Raw genomic sequence first — 18,208 nt, 5'->3', positions numbered from 1 at the left:
AGGTGGCGGGCGAGTTGTGACATGCGAGGGAAGCGTATGAGCAACGGTCGCTGTACTGGGCAGTGCATCTTGCTGAGCAGCAGCATCAAGTAAGGAAACTGCTACAACTCGAGGCAATTGAATGTCAATGCAGTGTGAGGTAAGCCCGCGTCCTTCAGGCCCCACGCTGCAGACCATTCATAGGGATGGGCATTAGTAATACGTACTGTTTAGTAACTTGAACGGAGGCTTAGAAAAAGGGCCCAAATCAAGCACACAGATCCCTAATGGTCTAACTCACTATAGTTTGAGTACAATGAAGAACAGGCCTCACTTAGAAGCCTATTTTCATATCGGCTGGAGGAACGGCTCGATCGCAACCTTTGCCAGTAGGAAGCGACAACCGCACACATGGCAGCACAATTCGGAACACAGGTGTGTAACAAACAGCACTGCACATGGGCGGGTGCCGGACGAACTGAATCGTCTAGCCGAGTCTGATGATACAAGAACCGGCTGAGTCGGTTGGGAGCACCTTTCAGTGCTACAACGGACCAACACAGGGGGCCCAAGGTATCAGAGATGTACTCAGAGTGAGGCAGTGGGTTAGAGACAGGGACCCAGCTCGGAAGGCCCAAAGGCGGCCCGAAGCAGGTTCTGAGTTGTAAACACCTGTCTCTAGGTAGCGGCAGAGAATGCGTGAGCAGGCATGACCGGGTCCTCGAACGCACTCAATGCCAGCTAAAGAAGCCGAGTCTGTAGGTACGGGGAAACTGCTGGATCAGCCAAGAGCACCATGTAGTGTTACAACTGAGCGAAGCAGTGGAACCACGGATACCACAGCCTTCAGGCAACAAACAGGGACCCAGCTCAAAAGGCCTGAGACAGGGTCTGAGTGTGTAGTGCAACACTTACCTGTCTCTAGATGACCTCAGAGAGTGCGTGAGAAGGCGAAACCGGTTCCTCGAACCGCACCCAACTGTTGGCTGGCGAAGCAAGAGGTAGCTGAAGGTTGCAAGGCTGTACAGGGTCGCACACCAACAGTCTAAACCTCTATGGACTCAGGAACAGAGGAAATTACTCTTTCTTTGAAAATGCAGGTACAGCTGGCTCCGCTTTACGAGAGCCAGTGGCGGAACAGACCTATACAAACAAAGACTCCTCCCGGTCCTCCACCGGGGGGAGGGAGTGGATCGGTGACCATCTCCAAGAGCTCTACTCCATCCCCGAGCTCTTGCCACCTGGTTTGGCAATCGTGATGGAATCGTGAGGAGTCGCTGTAAACACCAGCACCGGGAAAGACTTCCTGAAGAAGCACCGACACACTCGCTCGTTGTAATGCAACATACTCTTCAGAGACATCGACCTGAAGACCGATCGGCTCCGAAGCGAAAGACAACTGGTGCCACTTCCGTATTTATACCTGGGCTGTGGGGCGGGGCGTGTGATGCGATTCACGCACGCCAATGTCCATTGGCTCGTTTTTACAATACTCTAAGATGTCAGGCTCCCTAGCGTGATCCCAATCAGTCGACACGTTGACTACATCGAACGTGCCCGACTGAAAAGGAACTAGTGACACCAAAAGCCGACTGTGCTGTCACCTCTCGTCGGTTGCGTCTCGGCCAAAAAGCTGCGCCAAAAAGCTGGGCTCATGTTATTATGAAAATAGTCATGCATTTGAAAGCTCAGTTGAGATGACATAAAATTATAACAGCCTTCTGTCTGTACCGTCTTGACTTCTTTGTTCACTATTATGACTTTCGCTTTTATTCTCGTGCATTGATTTGTTCACTAAACTGGACAGCCAATTAGAGTTCTCTCTTTCACCGACAGCCCGATGCTGATTCAACATTCTGAATCGGCCCAGAAAAGCCCAGATGGCATCCGACTAGAGCCAACGGTGTGGAACACACCGAACAAACTAAGTCGACCGATGCTCAAAAATGGCCATATGTTGCCTGATGGCCGCCCGTCGACTTGGTGTGTCCCGGTCTTAAAGATCGCAGCCTTTAGTGTCAGTCGTTAGTGCGCCTCTTGAGGCCAGGGAAGTGAGGTTTACCCGCGCAGCTCTTACTAGCTGGCCACCATTACACTCACCCCCCATCCGGGTCACAGCACCAATGTAACCTCTCTGGTTCTACTCACACTGCTCAAAAACACGATTCAAACCGTCATGGGAGGAGAGCGTGCTAACAAGGACTCAGCTAAACTTTACTGTAGCAAGTGGAAATGGTTTAATTTAGTCACATATGTTTGCACCAGGATCTGAGTCAGAAGAAAAAGTGGAAGAGTTATAAAGGCTGGTATTCAAGTCGATGTATCAGAATGGTAATGCATTTTATGTTTCGCTCTCTACACCGTCGGACACATACAGTAATTAATATGATTAGCCTTTTGCTTGACTACGTTATCAAACACAGTGGCGGTTCTACATTGAATTACACCCTGGGCGAGACCCCTTTCGAGCGCCCCCCAAATATAATTTTTGTTACCCCATTGGCAGATAATGTTTTGCTTGTTTTAAGCAAAAACTCAATTTTTATTTATTTCCCCAGAAAACAAGACTTAATATCTTATGTAATTTTACTACTTTAGTAAAATAACGTTATGCATCTTTATTTAAGAAATGTTTGATATTTGGACTGGAAACAAGACAAAAATACTAAGTAAGAAAAGCATTTTTGCAGTGTAATAACTGAACTTGCAACAGTTTTGTTGCAAAGAACAATATTATGGTGAAATTAGATCTCGTGTTTGAGTTAAAAACGAATTATTGTTAAGCATAGCAAGAATCATAGAAAAAAGGCTAACAAATAAGAGTTATACCCACCAATTAATATTGCCCCTTCATTCATGACATGGATACCGTAATCATATAGAGTAAACATAGTTGCATTGCATACCTTTATCTTTCGCTCGTTTCTAAATTGGGCACCTGATGGCTTTGACCTTTCTTGTCCATCTCTTATTTGGCACTCGACATCGACAATCAACAGATCCCCTGATCTCCCCATAACTGTCACTCACGCTCACGAGTCACGACCAGAAGTCAAGACTAAACCAATTCACCTTGGTGGTGGTGACCAAGTAATCGTTTTGTATTATCTATTTTTATTAGCCATTCAGACCATTCAGAAAAACAAAAATGTGCAGGAAATATAGAGGCCCGTATTTATAATATTATGAATGAAATGTGCGTTATCTGGAAGAAAGTCGAGGTGTGACTGATAACTTCGATAACTATATGGATGCCCCCCCCCCCCCCCCCCCTGTCCGTTCCATTTGGGAGAGACCCAGAGGTGAACTGTCATCCGCGCCCGCGCCTCCGCGCCCCCTCCCCTTTCCCCTTCTCAAACAAACAGCTTCTGTGCACGGCATCTTCTCAGCAAGCAGGGGCGCCTGCAGCAGCAGGGGGCGCAAATTTGGCAATTCCCCACACAACGAAATGATAGATAATAGAAAAACCGCTTCGCGGCGCAGATTTATTTATTTTTTTGCTCGTGCCGGCGGTGCCGCCCCCCCAAAAATGCCGCCCCGGGCGATTGCCCGGTTCGCCCGTGCCTAAAACCGCTACTGATCAAACAGCTTATAATGTGTAGTTAATGTTACACAAACCATGTTCCCATTCGTCATCTCAGAGTCAGATAGCTGCCTTCTAAAAATCAGTATCCTTAGAAATGCTTTGAACAACTTAGAGCATCAGTGGAGAAAGTTTATCATACAATCATAATATACATCATATACATAATTCACCCGCTATATTGCTAAATGTACACGATTTTTCATATCAACAGAAAACTATAACGGGATAACCTGGCTTCTCTTGAGACTCCTCTGCTTCGCAGCATAGTAATGATGATATGCTAAAGCCCGTCGGCACATTGGCGTGATTGGTTACAAGGTAGTTTGTGATGTAAGAAATACCAGCCATTTCAAACTGCGTTTTTGTCTTTGGTTCACTGGAGTTTTAAGGAGAAGATACTCAGCAATGGTGTTGGCTTATGAATTTGCAAATGGTTTGTCTTAAGGCATATTAAAGCATCACATAGACATATAAACAACATTAAAAACTTTATTTTCACCACAGGGGGTCTTTAGGAGTTTATATTAGAATCTCTGGCTTTTGATAGAAAACTTTGATATCTTGGCACAGTTTTGACACTTTGGAGATCTCTTCTGAAGCTCTAGAGGAGATGACTAAGGTCTTTTCCCAGGAGATAAATCTGAGAAACAGGCAACTTAAATGTGCTCTAAGCAATGTTTTTTGAATACCACACATAAAAGGTCCTTACTACCTGACAGATTTCACTGAAATAAATATTGCTACCTGTCGCTATGACAGTACTAGGCTCTGTAAACAGCTAAAAATAGTGAAAGAAGCAGCCTCTGAAAAACAGGGATGTGATGTTTCCTTATTTATATGGATTTACATATTTTCCGACCGGTTGCTGTATGATGGTTACTGGTTACTGTATGATGATTGAAATCGCTTTTGTAATAGTACTTTCATGCACGGATTGCTTTTGACAGCACTGCATGAGCTCACGGCACCATCTGTGGAACACCCGTAGCATGTTAGCCAGGGTTCAAAGTGCCAAATGTGGATAAAAATTGGCGTTGAAACGGTTTAACTCACCAGTTGCCCAGAAACGTTTGTATGAATTTTGACAATGCATGGTTGTGAGAATGTGATATAGCTTAGTGCAATCATCAAATCGCTGTTGTAAAAACACGCTGACGCCACGTGACATTTGCCATGAAAGTACAGCAAGAGCAATTTGAGAGCAGCCAGCTGGCTCATTCTGCGCAGCTTCTCCAGAGCGTCTGTGCGAGATCTGATGACGACACAGCTGTTTCACGATTGGCCGGATTCACCAATAACAACAATCACTTGTGTTTCGTGTTTATTATGACACCTTCTCAGCTGATGCTAACAAATTTGTGTTCTTAGAACAGTAAAAACTCTTTTCATATAACCTTATTGTTGTATTGCATCATGTTTTTCAAAATAAAACCGCAGTATATAAAAAGTATACCCACTTTTTGTTATTTAAATTGTATAGGCTTATGTTAAACTTTATTCTTGTTCATATGGCGCTGCATTAAGTAGTACATAACGTATTGAACGAAAAGTGTTGCTCTATGAAAACATCTGAAATCTCTGTGTATTTGACAAATATTGCATCTAATCACTTCGTCTGTAATAAGTATGCAAACACCTCACAGGTGTCACCATGGGAACGTCCAAATTCATGTCTCAGTTTTTAACAGCTCTCCGACAACAAGCGGCAAATCTCAGAGATCGGTTACATCCAGCAGAATTCGAAACACACTTATTGTTGTTCTGATGTCAGCACAAGAACAGGGAAAAATATAAGCTTATTTCACATTTTTGAGAGCCTCCTAAAGAATGAGCACTAGTAATTACTATAATATAGTGAAATATTAACAATTAGTAAAAAATAAAAAATATTTAGTCAGTCTAGAAGGATCACTTTAAATGGCCATCTGTGGAGAAAGATGTATTAGAACTATATGACATAGTTATAACATCTACCAGCAGGGTCTCATATACCACATTCAGACACTTCCAACAATGCAACATCTTTATGTGGCATCCTTTTTAAAAACATAATTCAGTATCTTACAAATAATAATAAATACAAAATGACTCTTGAACTTTCATGCAACGCTGCAAACCTGCAGCTTTAAAGTTTATTCTTTAGCTAAGAGGTCACGTCGTGATGTATAATTTTTTCTGTTGGTCAGTGGTCGTATTCGTATTCAGGCGATACGAATTTGATAATTTGATTCAGGCGATATGAATTTGCAGGTCAGAGTTTTTTTGCAGGTCAGAACTCAAACGCAAACTTAATCACAGCGAAATTCACATGAGCTTGCATTAGCGGTTTCGAGCATTTGCATGCTTATGAATGGGAGTGACTAAAACAAATATTATAATGTGACTGGCCATTTGGGTCCATGCTAACCAGCCAAACCTTGACACCTTGTGGTTTGCTGACATGTTTTTGGAATATAGGGTTTTGGAGAAAGGGTGCATTTTTGAAATTAACAAAATTATAGAAGTTAACAAAATGACTAAAATCGCTCTCATGCAGCACCTTTGCACTTTTTTTTTGTTTTTTTTTTAACTCACTGCCGTCTATGAGGAAAAACTGAGAGATTAAAACTCTAATCTCTAAATCTCATTTGTGATTTTTTTATTTCTCACGAGTAAGAACAAAACGGTCCAGACAGCCCTAGATTTATCAGACAATGATTTAATGTGCGGCCTCATTTAGTTTATATTTATATGGATGTATGCAGACTCAAGGTGTCATCCCTAATTCATCTTCTGAGGGAATCCCAGGAGCGCTCTGTTGGATATCTAGGGGTGCAGATATCTAATGCACACCTGCTGTGATGCTGTTGATAAAAAAAAATGGTCTGGAGTGCTGTGGGCTGGATAAATAATGAGAGACGGGAGGGCTGGAGCTCACCGAGGGGGTCTGGTCTGTCTGACAGCTGTATGGCCATACTAATGCATTCCTCGCTCATTCCTCCACACTCTACTGAAGTCAGGCAGGGCAGAGCACGAGAGATGGACGATATTCCCTAGGTACTGCGCTCTGCCAACCAATCCCGCATTGAACGGCTATCATCACCATGACGACCGGGTCTGGAAAATTAGCAAGTGGCAGGGGTCCAAGAGTTCACCCCGCTTTGTGGGAGTTGCAACCCTCCTCCCCCCTCCCCCCTCCCCGGATCGCCTCCTGATAATATAAATGAAGTTGGACAGGGTGTAAGAGTCTTGATCAGAAGCGGCAAGACACGATTGTATAATTGTTGCATTGACGATGTTTAAGCAGTGCATGTGGCAGGGACTCTAATGAGGGCAGAAAATGTCCATCATCTTCCTATCTCCATGGAGGCCATTTCTCAGGGACGCGTTTCAAGCTGTTGATTTTCAGGCTTGTCAGAGGGATGGGGAGGCCTGTCACCTCAATCCCCAGTGAGCGCAGGCGTTCTGTAGATAAACTCGATCAACAAGGTCCACAACAAGTTCTGAAATCCGCTGTCAGTGTTTCCCAGCATGTTTGTTTGTTTCGCTTGGCTGAGACACATCTGGTTTCTGATCCCCTTCTTTTAGATATGTAAAGTAACGGATTACCTGCCTCGCTGAAAAGACCGGCATTCATTCCCATTATGCACCGGGGTGGTTAATGCTGGTTTGGTACTAGTTGACATGTGGAGTGTTCAAAGTAGTGTTCACCAGAGAAATGCATCTGAAGAAGCTGTTTGATCTAGGTTAAGTCGCCTGGTGAGAACAAACCAGCAAAGGTATAGCAATTAGGGGTGTGCAGAAAAGACGTGTCAAAAGCAAGTGTCTTTTGCAACCTGATCTCACGAGGAAACAATTCATGGCAATTTCGTATGAATTCGTATAATGTGAGCCGCACGAAAACGTACCATTTTTAGAAAAAAAGTAAGCATGAAGGTCCACCCCTTAACATATTGAATGAAAACATGAGAATATCATATAAATTCATACAAATTGGTCACAAATTTGCCATTGATGTAACTTGCTATGAGTGCGTTGATCTATTGCAATGATAAAATAATCTTTTCTGTATTCAGATAGAACAGGATGTGGGCGGAGCTTAAACAAGAAGTTAATTGGCATTAATGAAAGGCCTATTTTTCTATGTAATTGTATTTCATAGTTTCCCTATTGCAAATATTCCCTGTGGATTTCATACAATTATTTATTCCCTTTTTTATTACAACCTGTATGTTAAATCAAGTTAAAATAAAGTGAGAAATAGAAGCATGTTATCTTGCAAGTAAAAAAAAAAAGAAAAAAAAAAGGCTACTTAGACATTTTAAACAGTAGAACAATAGGTATGATACAGTTTCATAGTTTAATGTTGCTCTTGAAATATTTATATTTCTGGGACACCCAATAAATTGAGATACAATGTGACCACCAGAACTTGAAATTGCTTGAAATCACACCACTTTAACACATGTTACTTTTTCCAAGTGCTTATTTTTATAGCAAATTTTATTTTATTATTATGTAGTATTCATTGTTGTTAGTCATTATTTGTGGTATTCAGTAGAAGGTATTCAGCATATCCCTAGTAGCAACTGCTACTAAGTATTATTGTTCACATTAGTGTTCGCATTGAACAGAGAAGTTCAACTTCTCCTGAAACCATGATCATAGTCTGAAAGTAAAAGATTCATGCTAATTTCTCCTCATCCTGTCTTATGTCAGCATCGCTCTTAGTTTCAGCCTTAACTTGACAATTTGACAGTTTTTTTACCACTTCTCCATTTATCTCTGTTCAAGTAATTGCATGTCAACCCAAAACAAGCATTTGCTGGATGCCTGTCAAAGATTTATCAGTGTTGCTCATCTTATCTTATCTTATCAGTGTGAATGAGCAGCACTCCAGAAGTCCAGGTGACATTTCAGCATATATGTGATACTGATTACAGTGAAGCAGAACCAGGACAATTTTTTTCCCATTCTCAGCTGGAAGGGAAACTGTTTTTTGAAGCCACATTGTGTAATTAAATGTAAACAAAGGTGAAATGTTTCGCAACTGAACTGATCCGTCTCTATTTCCAGGGTTGCCAGGGGAAATGGAGATTTCTTTGACCGCATGAATAAAATCCTCCAGAAACAGGATAGTCTGCTGTCTGCCAGCCAAACGGAGGTAACCACATTCTTCAAAATATTGCATCCCTGCTTTCTCCTGGGTGTATCCCTGTCCCCACATTCCCCTGTGTGTTCAATCTGAAGAATCAGGTCATAATAAAGTAGTGTTCTCTCCTGAACATTACTGTGGGATTTAGCGATCACAGAAACTCTCCCTCACTATTCCCCTTTTATACAGAGAGCATCAGAGTTAATGTGCTTCAATTAGATGTTTACTGAAGAGCGTTACTCTCCCACTGTTCTAGCAATATATGTTGAAAAGGACAGCAATCAATGCTGGCTGAGACTTTGCCTCCAAGTGGTTCTCGGTGATAAAAATGTCATTACCACTTTCAATGGCTACTGTTTACTCACTATTGAAGCATCCTACAGAAATATGTAGTCCTGACAATCTAATCACACAATTAATATATGAAAATATGCTTTTTCACATCTTCATTGATTAAACACAGTGATCCAACATTCACCATCTTTGTGGGGAAAATTATACAAATATTTATATGTAGCCCTCGGATGCATGAATTAGTGAATCACAATTTTTTTTTTAATTTTTTTTTTATGCCAACTCAGTCATTGAGATTTTTGTCTCGCTTGAGCATCCTACTTCAGGTCATGCCAAAACATTTCATTCGGCTAAAGGTCAGGACTTTGACTTGACCATTGGAAAACAGATAATTTCTCTAGCTGCTCCTTTCCGTTATTGATTTGCTTGTGTGTTTAGTATCATTAGCATTGCGATGCACGACCTACACTCTGTTAACCGTCACCTCATGCATTGTTGTCATGACATTCACTAGTATATTTTTCTGTATCAATCAAGTCAGGTTTAGTGCCATTCATCTCATTGCATCTCATATCATCAGAATAAAATACAATGCCTATTGAGATGAAATAGAAAGCAGACAGTCAAATTCACTAGCGTTTCTGCTGGGGAGGATGCCGAGTACAATTAAGATTCATTATGCCCACAAAGACCGCAAGCTATCCAGTTCTTAGGCTGTAAATCATGATACTCCCACCACCATATGGCACGTCTGCTATGAGGGTCTGATGTCAGAATTCACCATTTTGCTGTGGATGAAAATAACTTTCCCATTTATGCTATAAAGATCGAATTTTATCTTGTCACTCTGGCAAATGTGTCTGGACATTTCTTGTGGTCTTTAACAAAGCTGAAATGTGCAGCACTGTTCTTTTTGGCGAGCAGTGAATCCCTCCTTAATAACTTCCCACGCGCACATCTCTTGCCCAGTGTTTTCCTTACAGTGGATTCATGAACTCTGACAGCAGTCACTGCTAGAGTTATTGCTAGCAAACCGTTTGTCTGTTTTCCTGGGATTTTATGATCAAGTTACAGTTGCTAAAAATTTTATTGAATTGGCCACACCCATAGGAAGTTGCATCGGGATTACGGGAAGTGGACAAATTACAATAGAGTGCAACAGCTGGGTTCCGCAAGTAAAAATCCAGTTAATTTTCTCCATAAGGGAATTGATTTTTAATGAAAACATACAAAACATTAAAGACAGACCTACTGTGAGCTACATGGCTGTTAATCGATGGTATATGCTTCTGTTGAAGCTGGCAGTCCACATTATTTCAAATTATTATTTTTTTTAAATAATCATGTTTAACAGCAGAATTCCTGGTGTTCAGTTCAGTTCTCATACAACAGCATCAGAATAGTCAGATCAATAATATTGTTGAATATTAAGTGTGGCTCATTAAAGCCGTTATGGACACAGTCTTGTACCTTTTTTTTAATTCTTAGAATCAGAGTTTCTAATGTTGATTCACCTCATAACTTGTTGGTTTGGATCATGGCATTGATCTGAAAACAGAGCTGTTTTTGACCAGGTAAAATGAGTGTTTTCTTACAATACTAATGAGAATTTTTAGTATATTACAAACTTTTCTTTTAGACCCTAAAGAATCATATTAACTTGTACAAAAATGGCATTATATGACACTTTTAAGAAGTCTTCCTTAAAACACTGAAATGGAACAGGTCATGCCATTCTGGGAAATGAAATGTTCTTCCATCCTGGTCCATATATTTGTTAAATGTAAATTAAGTGCAATCTACTGTTGACTCTTTGTTTGCCAGGCCTAAAACATGTTTACTCCTTTAAAGTTTCAAAGAATCAAGACTTGATTAGAAATTTCACACTCTTGCAGTTATACGAATTTCTTGGAATTTCAGTTTATTCAGCCTTAAATTTAAATTGCAATTCTGCATCATGTTTGCCATTTTGATTCAAATTGCTGGAAATGAATTCAAATTCAAAATTCCAGACTGCAACATAGAGTCGGCCCAGATCCGGCCCACATCTGGTATACGCATGGAATCCACATGTACCAGATGTGGTCCGGATCTGGGCAGAGACTACAGTATGTTGCTGTCTTGGATGGATCTTTAATTAATTATGAATAGCAAACATGATGTTATTAGTTAATAGCCATTTTATACTGAATGAGGACTTTAATTCATGGCGCATGGTTTGTCTGGTAGCTACCACAAGGTATTACAATAGTAGTAAACCATGGTAGAATTTTTTGATCTGAGTGCCTCATAAATCACTTCATAAGCCCGTGTTGTGAATAAAACCTGTTTTATTTTCCTTTTTTGTTTGTTTCAGATTCTCCCTGAAACTTCTGATAGCTGATTGTCAAGTCATTGATAAAACATTTGAGTCAAATCACTCCTCTTAGAGAACTGATTGTGTTATACATTCACCAACTAAAAAGTAAACGATGTTCATTGACAAAAGTGCGAGTTTATCACTGTGCTATTGTCGAGATCCCCTTCATCTATTAACGTAACCCAGATAAAAGCTCATATTTTGGATCAAATTATCCATTTCTCACAGACGGTAATTCTGAAGAGCTCATAAACTCTCCTTTGGCCAGCTCATTGCTCGCAGCCCTTGAATCTACATGGTTACGGAATTGCTTTGAGCTCATTGTTACGCACAATTAATGATCTCCTCACTCTTCATTGATCACCTCACCTGTCATCTTTGTTTCTATTGGTTCTCCGTCCTCATGCATTTACAGGAGGAGAGCAGCTGCGCTCCTCCACCCCCAGAGTGCAAAGACCAGGCTTTTGTTCCAGAAAGAGCCACTAGGCATGAGGTGAGTCTCCTGGTTATCCTTTCAAAACGCAAGAATGATTCAGATTGCATGATTCCTTCTTGTTGCACATTGCTGTTTTTCTCCAATCGTAAAATCAATCATTCTGTTTTAGCTGGATTTGTTGTATGAGGAGGCGATCTACACCGTGGTCAATCTAGTCGGGGTGCCGTCGCCAGAATATGTCACCAGCGAAGGGGACATTTTTAATTACCTGCAGAAGGTGCGACTCTGTTATTTGCTTAATAAAGATTTAAACACTCCCACATCCTTCCAATAACAACACAAATATCACAATATGTGTTGTGCCTTTGGTTCTCCAAAACCACCAAGACCTAAATAAATATCGTGCTCTGATTGATTTCTAAATGGAAATGAAATTGACAGGAATATTTGTTTTATCTTTTGTTTTCAAAGTGCTTGCGTTCCTTGAAGGGATTGTGTGGAGCGGAGGGTTGTATGTGGGTGGTGGTGGGGGGTTTGTTTACTTTGACTTGGTTTTATGAGTTGGAGCAGATGCTCTTGTCTCAGACATGATTAAACATCAAAGCCCGTGCCCAATGGGGATTGATGTTCGGAATCGGTGCTTATATTACACCTATGAAACCCCTGTCATTCCAGAGGAGCCTGATTACATTCTGAGACCTCTAACACTGAGGTGCAGCAGGTCTTCTGTTTGAAGTGTCTGATCTATAATGTTTTTTCTTCAAAAAACAAAAAACAAAACCAAAAACCTGACATAGCCTGAGCTTTGATTACCATCACTTCTATAAAAGGCAAAACCCCCTTTCCCAAGAATAATGGCCGTCAGCACTCATTTGAATCTACATTTTTATGTAGAAGTTTAGATGCCATTAAAAGTTTTCTATGCAATGTTTCCGAACGTTGAAAATTGAGATAGAAATTCTAATCAGAGCTTCTGGATCAAGTTGTGTTTAAGACTCTTAAGTAATAGTTTGATACTTCATTCGGACTCCAAATTAGAGACCCGTGAACAACACAACTCTTATGTCTACAAGGAAAAACATTTTCTCCAAATATCACAGTATCTCATACACTCTTAAAGGGATAGTTCACTTCAAAATGAAAATTCTGTCATCATTTACTCACCCTCATGTTTTTCCAAACCTGTATGAAATTATTTTTTCTACTGAACACAAAGGAAGATATTTTGAAGAATGTCAGTAACCAGACAGTTGATGTGCCCCATTGGCTATGGAAATACTATGGAAGTCAATGGGATACATCAACTGTTTGGTTACTGACATTCTTAAAAATATCTTCTTTTGTGTTCAGCAGAAGAAAGACATTCATACAGGTTTGAAACAACTTGAAGGTGAGTAAATGATTACAGAATTTTCAGTGAACTAATTATTTAAGTGAGTCTTTTATACACAAATGTCTAATTGAGCAGCCATTAACAAACAAACTTGTCTAAAAGTTCGTTCTTGTCTCAGAGTTGTTGATTTTTTTTAAACAATTTTTATTTTTTATTTCTTTAAATATGTCTACATTTTTAAATAATAAATAAACTATTATACATTTTTAATATTATCATTATTATTAATTACATTATCTTATACTTTTTTTGTCATATAGTTTTTAGAAAAGTCTAATAAGCCTATAGATATATTTGTTTATGATGAAATTCCCTTAAAATAAAACATGCATTTATACACAGTACAACATCTATTATATTTGCATACACTTCCAACTTCGGGGGTTTGGAGGTCAGTAAGATCTTATGCTCAAAGGATTGCATTTATGCATTTATTTGATCAGAAATATACAGTAAATACAGTGAAATATTATAACAGTTTAAAATAAAAGTTTTCTATTGTAATATATTTTAAAATTCCTGTGATGTCAAAGCTGAATTTTCAGCATCATTACTCCAGTCTTCAGTGTCACATGGTCCTTCAGAAATCATGCTAATATGATCTGGTTTGCTGCTTAAGAGACATTTCTTATTACTATCATATTTGAAAACAGTTGTGCTGCTTAATATTTTTGTGTAAGACTTGTGAAGATGTCTGTCATTGCATTTCTTAATCATGAATGATTCCAGAAACTAATCTTTCCCCTGATCACTCTCTCGCTCAGGTCTTTGATATGGGTCAAGAGGAGCATGACATCATCCTCCAGAGAGTCAGAGAATCGAAGGTGAGGGTTTTGTCTGATACTATGTACATGACTCTCTTGTTCTGACAATCACAGCATATACTCCTGCCAGCTTTACATCAAATGTCAACCTATTATTTCTTTAAATGCAGATTATTTTTCCTTTTGTATGAGTAAAGACTAAAGACATCTTCAACAAGTGGAAAATAATGATATGCATAGAGAGCCTCTCTTACTAAACAAATCAATAAAAATCAAGTTTCTACATGACTAAACTTTGAAATATCACTGTGAAAGATGCCCCAGTTACCTCTTGTAACCTCTTAGAAGTTCTTTGAAAAGGACAGAAAAAAATGCTTTGCCATTTGAATGTGCATCACAATGATCCAAGCCTTCATTTGAACAGCAGTCTCCAACTGCCTGTGCCATTCACAACATACTCACTTCTAACATCTGAAAAAAGAAAACCTCTATTGACTTCTTTGCTCTCGACAAGCCTTGGCACTAAAGCACGGCATGCTTGCATTTATTTTACTGTGCACTCACTCAAGGTGCTGCCACCATGTCGAACAGCAAAATGAAACATGTTTCGTTTTCATTACTGCAGTAGTGCTTTCTAACCCATGTGTGAAACGTTCTTTTGCAGAAAGCCAACTTTTCTCTCAGGGTCTCGGTAATGAAAGGCAAAAATCTCATGGCGAAAGATGCCAATGGTAAGATATGTTAGCCTTTCGTGTATTATTTGTGTGCTTTACTTCTAAAATCATGACCTTTTGTTGTAGTCTGTGGCATTGATTTTTGTTTCGGAGTTTCCAGAAACAAACAAGAACAGCAAGACAAAACATTCACACCTATATCCCTTAGAAAATCTTCAAAGGACATTTTATTTATATTACTTAAAGCATCATAGAAACTGTGTTAGTTTTAGACTTTATTTTGTGTGCAAATTTTTTTGGTTCTCCTTTTGATGAGCCAGAATTCACACAACATGTATGATTCAGTAAAACCGAGTAAAAAAAAAAAAAGTGTATCTGCTTTGAAACCATTTATCCTAGCCTTTGTGGAATTAATTATCCAACATTTTTTGCCTCACACTGGGTAGGCTACAGTGACCCCTACTGCATGCTGGGAATTCTCTTGGGACAATCACCCAAAGACACAGAGGAGAAGAAAGAGAGACGGTTCAGTTTTCGCAAGAGACGGGAAAAGCTAGAGAAGCGCTCCAGTGTTAAGGAGGTGTTGGCGGGAAGGGATATCCAAGTGACCGAAGTCAAACCAGAGACTCTCAACCCAGTGTGGAATGAACACTTTGTTTTGTGAGCATCTTACTGTTAGAACTGAACATTTAAAATCTGTAATCATCAGTTATAATGTAACTGGGACATCGTTTTTAAATGTGATTGTTTTCCACAGTGACATTGATGACGTTCACAATGACCTTCTCCATCTGGACATATGGTAAGATGTATCAACAGATGTTCCTCAGAACGAGAGCAGTCTGTTTTTCTCACCGAAAAGTTGTTATTTTCCACCCTAGGGATCACGATGACGATGTTTCAGTTGCGGAAGCCTGTAAGAAGCTGAATGAAATCAGTGGATTCAGAGGAATGGGCAGGTAGATCACACAACGACCGTCTGTTGTCTAAAAGCTAATGAACCTGAGATGCATCTGACTCATTCTATGCAAATGCTTGTTAAAATGCATGCCGAATGTATGACTCAAACTGTTGCATCATGATTTTAGATATTTCAAGCAAATTGCCAAATCCGTGAGGTCTAACGGGGCCGCTGCATCAGGAAGTGAGGAGAATGCTGATGATTTCCTAGGTTGCATCAACATCCCGTTGAATGTGAGCTCTAATTCTGCACATTTAAGTTGTTATAACAGCCAGGCAACTCATCGAGTTTGTCACTGTATCTACTTTTGTGCCACTTTTTTGTCTCTCACTAGGAGATCCCGGTCGTTGGTTATGATAAATGGTTTAAGTTGGAGCCCAGATCCAGCGCCTCTAAAGTTCAGGGAGAATGTCACCTGATTCTTCGCCTCTTCACCACTCAGGTACTGCTGGAATATAGCAGCACTCATTAAAGGGATAGTTCACTCTGAATTTTTTATTAGCATTTATTCACCCTAATGTATTTCAAGTACTGCACGACTTCTATTCATCTGTGGAACACAAACATTGAATGCTGAAGAATGTACTGGCTTCGCTTTTCCATCTACCTATTCGATGGGGATCCATGCTGTTGAGCTTCAATTATAATTTTGGAACTCGAAAGCCCAGATTCTCATTTAATTGTATTTAAATAGACAAGAGCAGCTACTGTTCTAAAGTTTGGGGTCAGTAAGATTTTTAAAAAGAAATTAATTATTTTATTCAGCAAGAATCCATTAATTTGATGACAAGTGTCAATGAATTAAGAAGATTTCTATTCCAAGTAAATGCTGTTCTTTTGAACTTTCTATTCATCAAAGAATCCTGAATTTTTTTTTGTTATCATGGTTTCCACAAAAAAATATTAAGCAGCATAACTGTACAACATTGATAATAATAATAAATGTTTCTTGAGCACCAAATCAGCATATTGGAATGATTTCTGAAGGATCATATGACACTGAAGACTGGAGTAATGATGCTGAAAATTCATTTTTATAATATATTCAAAAAGAAAAGTTATTTTATATTGCAATAATATTTCACTACATTACTGTTTTTACTGTATTTTTTTATTAAATAAATGCAGCCTTGATGAGTAGGCTATATGAGATTTTAAAACTCTAAAGGCCTGTCCACACCAAGGAAGATAACTATAACGATAAAGAGACAGTTCTAAAAATCTTTCTAAATATAAAAGAATAGTAGAGTCCACACCACAGCTATAACAATAACCACACCACAGCTATTTTTTTTTTTTAGCTGATGAACAATAAAAAAAACATTGACAGCTAATAAGAGCATTTAAAATGGAAGACGACAAAACTGCAGCTTGCGCTTAGAATTAACCGACCGCTATCGTCAGCTGTTGTGGATGCTATATACAGTAATTAGAATTCTCTTTAAAGTTATTGTTTTTGGTATGAATGGGCCTTTACCGACCCCAAACTTTTGAGTTGTGCTGTACATTCTAATACATGTTGGTTTGGAATGACAGGATGGTGAGTAAATGACTTCATTCCTTTAAGATTAAAATGCCTATTCATCTTTATAATATGTATTCATCACTCTTTTTTTCTGCTCAATAGAGAGACACAGCACTGAGTAAAATAGCATCCAATGTAACCATTCACAAGAAGATGTTGAGTCAGATTCTGGACTATGAACACAATCAAATTCAGGTTGCACTTTTTTGTATTACATTGCCTAGCATTCATCTGCATCAAGCTTAGAGCTTGTCATAAATAATCCATTTTAATTGCAGAAAGAGCCTTATAACTGGAATGGACAAGTGTGTGCGGCTGCCTGGACTGTGCTGTCCCATCATGCAGTGCAGGCTGACCTGTCCCCTCTGCAGCAGGCCATCATGTGCGTATTAAACATCAAACCTGCAGTGAGATCATATCTCGCCACGCAGTCGGCGTATTTATTGACAGGATGAGCACTACAGCATGAAAACAGCACATGCTTATCATAACACCAAGGCCCACCCTGATAATCACTGCATGCTTTAGCTACACATGCCTGCCAACAGTGAGACTGACACTAGTGTGTAAAACGGATGTTTTTGCATGTGTTTGCAGCCGTTGGCAGTGTTACAGCAGCCATCACCGCTCTCAGAGGATGAGCTACGCTCTGCTTCTCAGGCTGCTGAAAACCATGGAGGCAGAGTGGGAGGATACCGCTGTGCAAGGGGAGCTGGTGGGTCTTTACAACAGCTCGCTGACTCCGAACATCTGGGAAATGTCCATGTGCTGTAACACAGTGTCTGGACATCACTCTTGCACTCGTTTGAGTTTTACACATTAGGGGCGAATTCACTCTGCTGATGCTGCGCAAAAAAAGCATTTTCCTGATTTGTCCACCGTTTTCCAGTAAAATGCAAACTTTTGTAGAAAAATGTACACTTACTTAAGAAGCAAATTTGCATGATATCAGGATTTATTGTCTGAGAATATTTGGAGACAATATTGTTTCTGTTCTAAACGTAAATCTAAAAAATATGCATTCAGGTTTATGCTTGAAAATAGTTTAAACTTGTGATGTTTTAATATATTTTTGTAAACAACATAAATATAATTTTGCTTAA

At 39.5% G+C, this 18,208-nt stretch overlaps 1 protein-coding gene across 3 annotated transcripts in view; it reads left to right on the top strand.

Moving 5' to 3' along the window:
* The window catches only part of baiap3 (BAI1 associated protein 3), a 55,614-nt gene that overhangs the window by 17,694 nt on the left and 19,712 nt on the right, over positions 1 to 18,208 (top strand). For all 3 annotated transcript variants that reach the window (XM_082189019.1, XM_082189018.1, XM_082189017.1), the window contains exons 3-15: positions 8,621 to 8,708; positions 11,768 to 11,845; positions 11,958 to 12,065; positions 13,946 to 14,005; positions 14,610 to 14,676; positions 15,066 to 15,279; positions 15,377 to 15,421; positions 15,501 to 15,578; positions 15,708 to 15,813; positions 15,915 to 16,022; positions 17,208 to 17,300; positions 17,384 to 17,487; positions 17,703 to 17,820. In XM_082189019.1, coding sequence (XP_082045145.1) covers positions 8,621 to 8,708; positions 11,768 to 11,845; positions 11,958 to 12,065; positions 13,946 to 14,005; positions 14,610 to 14,676; positions 15,066 to 15,279; positions 15,377 to 15,421; positions 15,501 to 15,578; positions 15,708 to 15,813; positions 15,915 to 16,022; positions 17,208 to 17,300; positions 17,384 to 17,487; positions 17,703 to 17,820 — 1,267 coding nt within the window. The remainder of the gene's footprint in view (positions 1 to 8,620; positions 8,709 to 11,767; positions 11,846 to 11,957; positions 12,066 to 13,945; positions 14,006 to 14,609; positions 14,677 to 15,065; positions 15,280 to 15,376; positions 15,422 to 15,500; positions 15,579 to 15,707; positions 15,814 to 15,914; positions 16,023 to 17,207; positions 17,301 to 17,383; positions 17,488 to 17,702; positions 17,821 to 18,208) is intronic.

Source organism: Leuciscus leuciscus, assembly GCF_965113295.1.
Source record: "Leuciscus leuciscus genome assembly, chromosome: 1".
Lineage (NCBI taxonomy): Eukaryota > Metazoa > Chordata > Actinopteri > Cypriniformes > Leuciscidae > Leuciscus > Leuciscus leuciscus.
The sequence above is the reverse complement of the archived record's forward strand: the minus strand, read 5'-3'. Positions and strand labels throughout refer to the sequence as shown.